We start from the raw sequence: 11249 nt of genomic DNA, 5'->3' as shown, positions 1-11249 counted from the left end.
GCTGTTGATTTTGTTTTTGTTGTTGCAAAGCAATCTTTCATTTTTAAGTTATTTTATTCTAAAAAATGTTTAAATATTGTTAAGTTTAGACAGAAGAAATAAATAATATCACAGTAACAATGTCTGCGTTGGAGGCCCAGACCGAGGAACGTGAGGCCCTGCAGTCCATCTACGAGGGCGACGAAAATTTCAAAGAAGTTGACGCCACCACATTTCAATACAAGGTAGGCCACATGGATACAATGGATATGAGAGCCACGCCAATAACCGAAACCAACTCCGATATTTAGTATGGGGAAGAGAATCACTACAAATCGTTTCTGGTGGAGCTCAAGTGGGGCGACAACTACCCGGAAGAGGCCCCCGCTGTCAATATGAACACGTTCTACAACAGGCATCTGTAAGTGATTTTCGGCTAACCTCCAGAGAAAGCAAATTCATTATCAAAGATCATCCTCTACAGGTTGCCAGCCGTCAAGGAGCAGATCCTTAAGGTCGTCTGCAATGAAGCATCTCTATGGCTAGGCTGTGGCATGACGTACAGTCTTTTCGAATGCCTTAAGGACAACATTGACCAACTGACTGAAGGACAGACGGAGTCTGCCCCCGTTGTGGCGCTGGTGGATGAAGGTGTGGGTGCCCTGAAAATCTCAGATGCGGACGCCGATGCCAAGAAGAAGGAACCCAAGAAGGAGCAAATGACCAAGTCGCAAAAGCGCCGCCAATGGGAGCGAACCGATCACAAGGGTGATCGTGTACGTGGCTGGGATTGGGTGGACCTTGTTAAGCATTTATCACAAACGGGCAGCAAAGAAGACTCGGCAGCAGCCGCCGAAAGCGCAGCGGCAACAGCAGCAGCAGCACCCGTGCTGCATCCTCTGAATAATTAAGCAATTAACTTACTTAAGAACCACAAAAACAACGACAGCAACCCAAACACAAATCAAAAGCCAATCATAAGTCAATGTGACGCGTGTCTGCTTTTGGCCAGAAAACATTAATTTTATAGTTTTTTGTTCAACTATTAAAAACAACAAAAAACGTAAAAAAAAATAATATTTCTTTATGCGCCACCTTCTGAATTTTAGTAATTTATCCTCCACCGCATTATTGCGTTTACCAACACTACTATCATTGCACATTCGGCTTAATAGGCACTTTTTATATTCAATTAATATGGATATAAACGACGTAAAGTGGTTGCAAAAAGTAGTGCCCTTGCTTTACAATGCATTGGAGCAGTTGAAAAAGATGGAAGAAACAAAAAAGGAGCCGCCGAGGCGTAGAAAACGACGTGCAACACCATCGCCACCTCCATCCCCTGAGCGCCGGCCAGAGGAATCGCAGAAAACTGAACCACAGATCAATCGTACAATTTGGGTGAAAGAAGAGTATCTCTACCGCGATAGGGAGGGCTTCTTTGCCACAACATTCGAGAATTTATATGAAAATAACCATGAAGAATTTAAGGCTCACACCAGGATGACACCCCGAGTTTTCGACATGCTTTTTGATCTGGTGGCGGAACGATTAACAAAGAACTCTATACGTACGCCCATTTCCCCCGAATGCCGCCTGTTCCTTACCTTGAGGTAAGCCCCCACACAGATAAATCTAAATACATTAACTCAACGCAATTCCCTTTTAGGTATTTGGCCAGTGGTGAGAGCACCGGGTGCTTGGCAAAGTCCTTCAAAATGGGTCCCTCAACCGTGCGTGCGATAGTTCGGGAAACCTGTGACGTTTTGTGGACAACATTGTCTCCCACCTTGATGGCCCAGCCCAAAGAGGAGGAGCTGCGTGCCATTGTCAGGGGCTATCAAGATAAATTCCAGGTGCCCCATTGTCTAGGTGCCGTAGACGCCAAACGATTGGAAATTTCATTCAAGGGAAAAGAAAATCTGGTTCTACTGGCGGCCTGCGATAAGAACATGATTTTCATTAGAATCGATATTGGTTCGGTCTTTACCCCTGCATGTCGAGTGGATTGGCACTATGAATTCGGAGCGCAGCTTTTTGGGGAGCAACAGCCAGAAGACATGGGTCCTGCATCCCTAGAGAGTCCCGATTTGGGCCATGCCTTTATAGCCAGCTCTGCTTTTCCCCTTGGCAACCAGCTTATAACGCCATACCCCACACCTACGTTGGAGGACGACCAACTACTTTACAATCAGAATCTGGCCATAGCCTTGGAGGACACAATCGACAAGGCCTTCAGAGTGTTAATGTCACGTTGGCGAGTCCTTTCCGAGACCATCTACTGCAGCAAAGTCATTGCAGAGAAACTGGTACGCGCAGCTGTTGTTGTACACAATTTTGCCAAGCGGCACGATGACACCTACTGTCCGCATAGTTTCCTGGATACTGTTACGACCGTACGAGCTTGTCCTTCTTCCACAGATGTGCCCACTGATTGGCTACGATACGGAACGAAAGATCAACAAAGAATAAACTCGGCGAGCGAGTTGCGGGATACCATTAAGGATGTGATGAGCAAGGAATCTTCAGAGCCGAGTATATTTGAAGCTCTGCTTGATAGTTTAGAATGGAACTAGAATAAATCCATATGGGATAGATGTTAATTAATTAATTAATTAATCTTTAATGGGAAAACTTTATTTTGACAATCATAATAGCAAAGCATACAAGTAATAAAATCATATTTCAATACAAAACTCAAGATCAAATCGATTATATGGTAATACATTGTTTGCAAGGTTCAACATTTAAAGGATAACTAGCTGTAAAAACGTGGATTCTATGTCGCGGTCAACCGTTCCTTAATTGATCACTCCTTCTGCACGCACGTTCAACGCATCGAGCAGGGCACCCATCGGTGTAGATGGACCAAAACTCTCGATGGTGTTCGCCAGCTTGTTCTTCATGTTACGTAGACGCAGCGAGGCGTGTATAAATGTCACCGAAACGGGCAGCAGCAAGGTGAAGGCGGTCAGCAGCACGGCGCTAATCAAATGCAAAAAGAGATATCCACCAATCAGAGCACCGGCCAGGATGTACCATTTTTGTTGAGCATTTTGTTCGGCAGCATTGGCATTGCCTCCCGTCAGACGGCTGGCGATGAAGCTGGGCTTGGATTTGCTGCTGAAGAATTGCCAAATTACAGCAATGATCAGGGCCTGGACAATCAAGCCACTGAGGATTTTGGTTGGATTGCACACAATCATGAGGGCATAGATGACCAGGAAGAGCAGAATGTAGTTGGTTTGGTAGTAGAGCAAGTTCTTCACCACGCGATTGCCCCACTTGTCGAAATCCTTCAGGTTAGGCAATTGGAAACGCGCCGATCCAAGCACGAAATCGTCTAGGGTGCGCAGTGGTGCCAACTGCAAGTTGCCCGACAGGGCAGCAGCGGCATCGCTCACAGAAGATGCGGTTGGAGCTGACATGGCCTTTGAGTATTGACTGAGTTTTCTGTTTTTAATATTATCGACTTCTTCCGGCGACAGCTTTTTGTATGCAGTCTGACGCACTCCACGGGTCAATTGATGCAGTTCTTCCACGTTAAACAGCTGAGACAGCTGCCTAATTTTTGGCCGCAGCCCGGAATCACTCGATTTACGATTGCTTTTCGGCAAGAGACGCGACTTCTCGTCTGCGTCAAACCAATTGTAGCACTCCTCGTGGTCACTATATTCCTCCGCACCTAGTCGCTCCAGCGTAAATTACAATTTTTTCACACAAGAATTTGTGTGACGAATCTCGTCTGTGTGGCTTTTAACTACTCACAATGATTTCATTTTTTGCTCATTTCTGAGTGCTAGGAATGAATGCTATTTCATCGATTTTGATATTCTGTTTAGTATTGCTAGCTAGCTGGTATCCTCAGCGCTGATAATATAATTTTAGCCAATAATCTGAACAATTTTCTACATGATTGGCTAAGGTTAAATACTTTCTTTTATTAGATTGTGCTGAAAATAAAGTTTAAACAAAAAGTACCGATAAACTGTTAACAAAATTTATTTTTGTAAATGGCAACAACACATTTGTTACGTGGCAACTACGCAGGGATGTAATTCTCACGGCGGCATCTAGCTAATGTAGAAAATTAGTTATTTTCGCATTTACAGTTTATTTGACTAAAATTTTCAAATTACAATTTTGTATGGCGAATTTTGGATGTAAATATGATTGTGAATTTATTCAGAAAATATCCCACTTTCGTTGAAATTCACAATCACAGTTACGCATCTGGAGATGGGGATTCTGTTGCTGGAAAATCGAATAAAATGCATTTGTGCTGACAACTTTTTGATCCATGTTCTGATCCTGCTGCTGCTGGCCCCGATGGCACTGGTAGGGCACGGCTATACTGCAGGAAGATGTGAAATAGTCTCCAAAGCGCGGCTTCTCAGGTATTGACGGATCTGGCAGCACCCGCACACTGCATGTTTCCTTGGCAAAACGAGCACTGGAATCGTAGAGCACAAGAACCTCGTTACGGGAGTCATTGTGGGTACGTTCACTATCACAGAAATTAATTGCCGGTTTAAGTATATCACTCGTTGTCTTTGCAAATGTTTTGGCCTCGGGCACTATTACTTTCTTAGCCGGTAGCGGTTGGAGGTTAAAATGGAATTTGTGAATTGGTGCCTCAGATTTAGTGATTTTCGAATAGTTATGGCTTTTCTTTGCTGTTCCATCTTTTTCTTTACTGTTTTTCTTTTCCGCTTTTTTTTGCAGTTTATCATCTTTCTTGAGATTATCTGCGCTTGGATCTTTTTCTTTCTTCAAACACCAACTGAAAATGCCTTTTGATTTGGATGGTTTCTTCCCTCTATGCTGATCCTGTTGATTCTTTTCTGAAATTTTGGATTCCTTTGATGAGATTTTCGATTGCTTTGACAGACTCTTTCTTGCCCCGGGTTGTTCCTTTTCCTTTACGCTCTGCATGGAGACTTTCTTCTCTGACTTTTTTATTAGCTTGTAGTGTTGGCATATGAGATCCTGTGGGCATATTTTTGAAGCGACTGCAGGTTTTTGTTGCTCTAGATATTGCAGGTAGGAGCATATGGGCTCTTGCTGGCATATCGACTTGGTGGCATCAGCAGCGCTTATGAGATCTTGTTGACATTTTTCATTGGAAGATGCGGCTGCTTCAACTGCCCTAGTCTCTCTATATTTTTTAAAGTCCTTGAATATTAGCGCTTCGTAGTTATTGAAAAACGACTGTTTTACAAAGGTGGAATCTGTGTTTCTGCTCTGCTTTTTGTGTTGTGGGTCAGGGTTCTGGTTATTTGTCTCTCTTGGCCGGTTTTTTAGGCCGGAATCTCTAGCACGAGTAATCGCTGCTGGAAAGCGAGTTCCGCCTCTCAGTTCTCCCTCTGACAGAGTGTTCTCTGTTGCAAAGCGAATGCTTCCTCTCTGCTCCCCCTCGGAAATACAGTTCTCTGTCTGACAACAAGTTCGTCCTCGCAGTTCGTCCTCTGATAGGCTGTTCTTCTTTGTTCTCCCTTTGGAAAGCAGGCATTTTTTATAGTTGGAGTCTGGTTCATGTCGGATTGGCACATACTTGTAGCAAGAGGTTGGCCTAATTAGGTACATATTCGAGCGCTTCTTTGACTTGATGCCCAAGACGGGACGGTATGATCCAATTGCTTCCCGAACCTTTGATCTGCCTCTGGTCTTGCGAAATTCATTCATCAGATGCGGCTGGATGCAGCATTGTTTTGCTCCTAAATAGGATTTCAATGAGAAATGTTTGCGACTTCTACGATTGGGTGCATCTTCCGGGCTAGTGTCATCCTCATCATTGTACCGTGGAAATGAACTTTTCGAAGTGCTTGAATAAGGCGCTTCTCCCTCATCCTTGATCAGGCTTAGTACATGCACAAATTTCTCCGAGCCCTTGAGTTGCTTGCTTTCCTGTCCATAGCCGCCGCCTCCGTTTAGCTTCTCTGGTTTTTTTCGCTCCTCTTTGGGTGGAATCGCTTGATGGGATAACTCTTTAAATGTTTGGCTTTGTTCAATATATTTTGCACTGCTACTTACGTGCCTTGGCTGCATCCTTGTTGCTACCTATTTGGCTGATGTACTTCAGAATTCGATTGGTGTCTGGGCGCAGTGATTTCACATTCAAAAAGGGAATCGATTGTCCCATGACGTTTGAGGCGCCAGCACACATGTGGCTGGGGCAATAGCACATATTATGCTGATACGGATCGAATTGCCTTCCTATGTTTGGCACTTTATATGTCCCATCGCTCTCATTGTTGTTAGCCTCATTGGAATTGCTATGACTAGAGCGACTGTTGTCTCTATCGTGTGGTTGATCCTCATCTAATATATGACTTGTTGAGCCACGTTGACGAGCTCTCTGCTCCATTTCCAGACCCGCCAATGCCGTTTGCAATATCTGAATAATCCGACTCACATCGCACTTATCGCCCCCAGCATAATCCTTTTTAGCATTTTTCCCACTCCATGGACAGTTTGTCTGAGTGCATGCCTCCGAGCATTTAAACTGAAAATTGGCGCGGTTACAACAGCATGGAGGGAGCATTAAGGATCTGTCACCGGTTTCATTTGGATGCACTTGAGATCTTTGAGCTGCCACCAGATCATTGTTTGGAAAATCCATAGAAACACGACTGCGACTTTGTCGCATCATCATCATGGTCTGGGATGTTTGGGCTGATGCTTCAACGCTTTTGGGATCATTTGCACCTCGAAAGGGTGAACCTGCATTCAATGATCCAGGGTTGTTGTGACTGCCGCTTCGCCTTGAGTTGTGACTCTGCAAGCAACTCGCCTCAACGCATATGGGATCACAAGTTTTGGTCACTGGACAAATGCCACAGCTGTTGGTTGCACCGCGATAGGCTGAATCCATATTGAAGGATCCACATTTTCTTGAATTCTGGCTCTGCAGGCCAGTGGCTGCAGCGGAAATCAGACCCGAGGTCAGAGTGGAGGCATCCGCACACCTGCGACACTTTCGCCTGCACTTGGAATCGTTACACACACCCGTGCGAAAGGAACCTACACTGTTATTTCCCGAAATCATTTGAGATGTTCTCTTGCGTAGATTTTCAGCATCAATTTCCACTGGAATAACATCCACGCTGCCTTCCCTTCTGGGCCTTGCCCTGTGGCTACTACGTCTCTCGGAGTTTGCCTTGTCCCGATGCCTGCTGTGTTTTCTACTTCTACTTGCACTTCTTCCTAGGTAACAACCTTTAGACTTTGCTCGCCCATAATCACTGGGTCTTCGTGACGTTGGTTGTTTGCTTTTAGGCGTAGAGGAGAGTGGCCTACGATTCACAATTGAGCTGGCACTTGCATCAGTGCTCAATGACTTGTTCCAACTCCTGTTTATATCGGAACTGGAGGAGGATTCTCTTTGTGCTCGACTCTTGCCCTGTGAGCATCGCGTATTCCTATTCAAACTGTCAAGACTTTCTCGGCTTGGTATGCCCTTCGTTCTTCTGTGGGAACTTCTTGGCTCGTAGCTACTTGACTGAGATGCTTGACGAGTCCTTGGTTTCCTAGACATGCTTAGATTCATTCTGCTGCTGTCGTCGGTTGTGCTGGCATGAGATCCACTTCTGGACAGCGACTGCGATTGATTTTGTATGTTATTGGCTCCTCTTTCGCAAATGCAATGCGCCGAAGCAGCACTATCAAGGCCGTAGGATTCATCATAACGATTTGGCATGCGCTCTCGTGCGGAACAGGACGCACAATCTTCGTAAGCAGCCTCGTGTATGTACTTCTCTATGTCCTTTTCAGTGGGCAATAGCATAGTCCAGCGGCTGTCGCGCTTATGGCCGCCAGTGCCTCGGGGAATTTCCACACTTGACATTTTCTTGAAGGGAACTTGCTCGAGGCTCACATCCGATGGTTTATACCCCCCACAGTCGGTATAGTCGCGCTTCATGGGTGCTGGTTTGATTTTCGCTTTCGCTGACTCGTGTGGACGTTTCACATCCTCGCCACTGGATGCTCTTTGCCGTATTTTTCGAATGCTGAAACTATTCTCACTCGTCTTCGATGGACTTCTGTTGCGCTCAAGAAGCTTTTCCTCCAATACGGAAGTAAACATTGACCTGTAGGACTTTTTCGGTGGCTTATACTTGGGTAACTTGGGTAACTCCACCTTTGGGAGTTGTTTGGGCAAAGTCTGAGTCAGCGCGGACACCGCTCGTTGATGTGGCTTTGGCAGGGGCTTTGGCAGGGGCTTTGGTTGTGGCTGCACCTTCATCTGTGCCTTTGTGCGTCTCTGACGTCTGGCAGCGGCCTTCATTGTACACTGAACAGAATGATCGGTTTTTAGTGGTGTGTTCAGCTGATGATCGTAGGGCGTGCGATTAAGACGCGCACAGTGGGTCACCTCCTGCAGGCTGTTGCTCGTCTCCTGTGCATTCTCCTCTTGTACTCGCACATCCAGAGCCCAGCTGGATGGATAAGCAGAGGAACGTGAACGACTGCTACCCCTTGATGCTGCACCGCCCAGACTAGCGCCAGATTTACCCTCCAGCAGGTGCCTACTATGAAGACCATCTGTCGGTAGAAAACAATTTAATTAGTTCTGCAGCCAAGACTTTTAAAAACTCACCAGAAGTTTTTTGTCTCCGCCAAGAACGTGTATCCTTCTTTGGCTGTGGAAACTCTGGCGAGTTCTTTAGTATTTTCGGTCTTGTCTGTGATTTGGGCCTCTCGCGACTCGACCCTGACAATGTCCGCTGCATGGCCCTCACCAATTTGGGATCCCGAGACAGCGAGGCCAGCACTGTAATGCCTGTCTTAGACAATGGACACAGCGGTGTGGTTGTTTCGGTGTCATTGTCATTACGGGCACACTTGCTCAGTGCCCGTCGCAGCAGAATCTGCTTGGCCGTACGTCGTTTCTTAACATATTCATTCATTTTTGAGGCACAGAGGAGCAGCACATTCCAGTTGGGTTAAAGCTGGAAGCATTTTTTTTTGTAGACAGCTCGAGAAAAGCCAACCAATACACGTACTGGAAAAAATATTTATGTGGTCAGTCGATTGGGTTTATTTCCTACCAGCAGCAACCACCACAGCCAACACTGTAGCTTCTTTTGTCCACCGGATAGCAGCAGGTGTTGACATAGTCGTGGGGTTGACTTCGCGGCATTGGGTTCAGCACAAAAGGCGGACTGGCAAAGCGATCGCACTTCGGGCGCTTTCGCTTGCGACATTTCATCCTGGTAGGACATCCGACCTCTTTGGGTAAGAGTTCGCGCAGGGTGCGATCCAGATTACTCGAATCACAGGCGCACACAATCACAGCCTTTTGCATATGGTCAATAATCACTCCTAAATCCGATTCATTGCCGCTATCCGTATAAACCATTTTATCTCTGCTCAAAGCATCCGCCGATCGGAATTGATGAAGACTTGGGAAAGCACCTGTCGACCGGCTTTGAGGTGCTCGAATAAATTCCGATGAGCTGCTCTGGGTAGCTGCCAATCTATGACAGCGGTCAATCTGAGGAGTGCGGTCTCGCTTAAAAGTCTGAATCTGTGGAGCACAACAACAACACGTGTATTGGGTGCCCGGTTTTCGCCTTAGACTGCGCACCCGATTTGTACGTTTTGTCTGCGTTGCCTTTATGTTGGCGTTTTGAAAGTCCATCAATAGACGCGATGTTTGGGTACTCAACGAGCATTTGTGATCACATGTTTTTGCTTTTGGACAAATGCCGCAGATGTTGGCTGGCGAACTGCTTCGACTTCCGCCCATCAACTTACTGCCCCGCCTAGAATGCGTCTCTCTTGGGGTCATAGTGGAGGCATCGGCACATTCGCGACACTTTCGCTTGCATTTGTAGTCACGGCAGGCATTTTGACGTACCATCAAATCACTGCTGCTGGTGCTACTATTTCGCCCGTACTTTTCCCTGTGTCTCTCGGAGTAGTTGTTGTTTCTCCTGGAGTTCTTTGGGCTGCTTGTACAAACACATGTTTCAGTGGTTCTGCTTTCGTACTTGTGTGGAGAGGAGGAGTCCGATACGGATCTGTATCTGTGTGTTCCGCGTGCTTCATTCGTTTTTCTGGAACGGTGACTTTCACTGGCTCTCCTGGAATGGTGTGTTTCACTGGCTCTCCTGGAATTGCGTGTCTCACTGGCTCTCCTGGAATGGAGGACTTCACTGGCTCTCCTGGAATGGTGTGTTTCACTGGCTCTCCTGGAATTGCGTGTCTCACTGGCTCTCCTGGAATGGAGGATTTCACTGGCTCTCCTGGAATGGTGGGTTTCGCTCGCTCTCCTAGAATTATGCGCCTCCCTCCCTCTCTTGCAATTTTGCATTTTACTCTCTCCCCTGGAATTGTGGGATTCATTAGCTCTGCTGGAATTGTGCGCCTCCCTGTCTCCCCTGCAATTGGATGCCCCCTGCCGTTTTGCTTCCAGTCCGGCACATAAACAGCAAGTTTTAATTTCTGACTTTTTTCTGCACTTACTCTTTGCTGGCCGCTCATTTGGACATTGATTTTCGTCAAAAATCGGACTTCCGCGCCTAGAATGTACCTGGCTATTAGTATTTTCAGGTACGTTTACTGGTTCTGGTGGCCCGTCGCATATTTGGGCGCTGGGCAAACATTCATGACACTTACGTGAGTGCGTGTGCCTTGTGCATAATTCCCCTGTAGGACCTTTGCACTTTGGGCATATTTGTTTGAAAGTTTTGCTTGTTTTGCTTTGCTTGGCAACAGTTGAGGGACTCTTCCGAACTACCAATAGGCCTGCACTTGAACTTGAACTTAAAGGGGGATCCCTTTCAAGTTTTTTTGTTTTCCCCGACTTGTCTGCGAGATTTCTTCCTAAGGGTGCATTATGCACAATCTCAGTGCCTGACTGGGTACTGACACGCGAGGGTTGTTTGACAATCTTCGCTGCTCCATTTCCTTGATTCGTTGGCCATGAGGTATGTCTATTTAAGCCACTAAAACTTTCCTGGCTTTGAGCCTTTGATTTGTGCCAATCTTTGGCTTGACTATTCCCTTGTCCGACTTCAACTCGTGTACCAGATCCACACTCACACTTCATGGAATGGCTTTCAAATCCGCGTGTTCTTGTACAGAACATAATACAGTGGGAAACATCTGGCTGTGTGCTCTGGGCGGCTCGTCTTTCCATGGCTTCCATTTCGCACATGCAGAGATCACCCTGCGAGTTTTTAGACGGTTCATCATCATGAGAATTTTCTGTTGGTTTGACTTCCTTTACTTCGCATAAGCAACAATCATCCTGCGAATTTGTA

General features: G+C 46.2%; 4 protein-coding genes across 5 annotated transcripts; 2 read left to right on the top strand and 2 right to left on the bottom strand.

Annotated features, from left to right (window-relative positions):
- The first annotated feature begins 57 nt into the window (after nucleotides 1–57).
- LOC117582051 (RWD domain-containing protein 4) lies at nucleotides 58–988 on the top strand. The gene is made up of 3 exons (XM_034269595.1): nucleotides 58–224; nucleotides 291–400; nucleotides 464–988. The coding sequence occupies exons 1-3, from the start codon at nucleotides 120–122 to the stop codon at nucleotides 888–890; spliced, it is 642 nt and encodes a 213-aa protein (XP_034125486.1). The 5' UTR covers nucleotides 58–119; the 3' UTR covers nucleotides 891–988.
- A 131-nt stretch (nucleotides 989–1119) lies between these two features.
- LOC117582043 lies at nucleotides 1120–2596 on the top strand. Its single transcript, XM_034269585.1, has 2 exons — nucleotides 1120–1592; nucleotides 1649–2596. The coding sequence occupies exons 1-2, from the start codon at nucleotides 1177–1179 to the stop codon at nucleotides 2553–2555; spliced, it is 1323 nt and encodes a 440-aa protein (XP_034125476.1). The 5' UTR covers nucleotides 1120–1176; the 3' UTR covers nucleotides 2556–2596.
- On the bottom strand, nucleotides 2587–3683 carry LOC117582052 (PRA1 family protein 3). Its single transcript, XM_034269596.1, has one exon. It carries the CDS (start codon nucleotides 3405–3407, stop codon nucleotides 2781–2783), a length of 627 nt encoding a protein of 208 aa, XP_034125487.1. The 5' UTR covers nucleotides 3408–3683; the 3' UTR covers nucleotides 2587–2780.
- Nucleotides 3684–4081: 398 nt separating this feature from the next.
- Nucleotides 4082–8913, bottom strand: LOC117582034. 2 transcript variants are annotated; one of them, XM_034269573.1, is made up of 4 exons: nucleotides 8579–8913; nucleotides 6013–8523; nucleotides 5534–5951; nucleotides 5158–5474 (listed from the first exon to the last, which is right to left on the bottom strand). In XM_034269573.1, exons 1-4 carry the CDS (start codon nucleotides 8886–8888, stop codon nucleotides 5294–5296), a joined length of 3420 nt encoding a protein of 1139 aa, XP_034125464.1. In that variant the 5' UTR covers nucleotides 8889–8913; the 3' UTR covers nucleotides 5158–5293. The 2 variants fall into 2 exon arrangements, with proteins under 2 accessions (XP_034125463.1, XP_034125464.1); XM_034269572.1 differs by having other exon boundaries at nucleotides 4082–5951.
- Between the last annotated feature and the right edge of the window lie 2336 nt (nucleotides 8914–11249).

Source organism: Drosophila guanche, unplaced genomic scaffold (assembly GCF_900245975.1).
Source record: "Drosophila guanche unplaced genomic scaffold, DGUA_6, whole genome shotgun sequence".
Taxonomy (NCBI): Eukaryota; Metazoa; Arthropoda; class Insecta; order Diptera; family Drosophilidae; genus Drosophila; species Drosophila guanche.
This window is presented reverse-complemented; position numbering and strand designations above follow the sequence as displayed.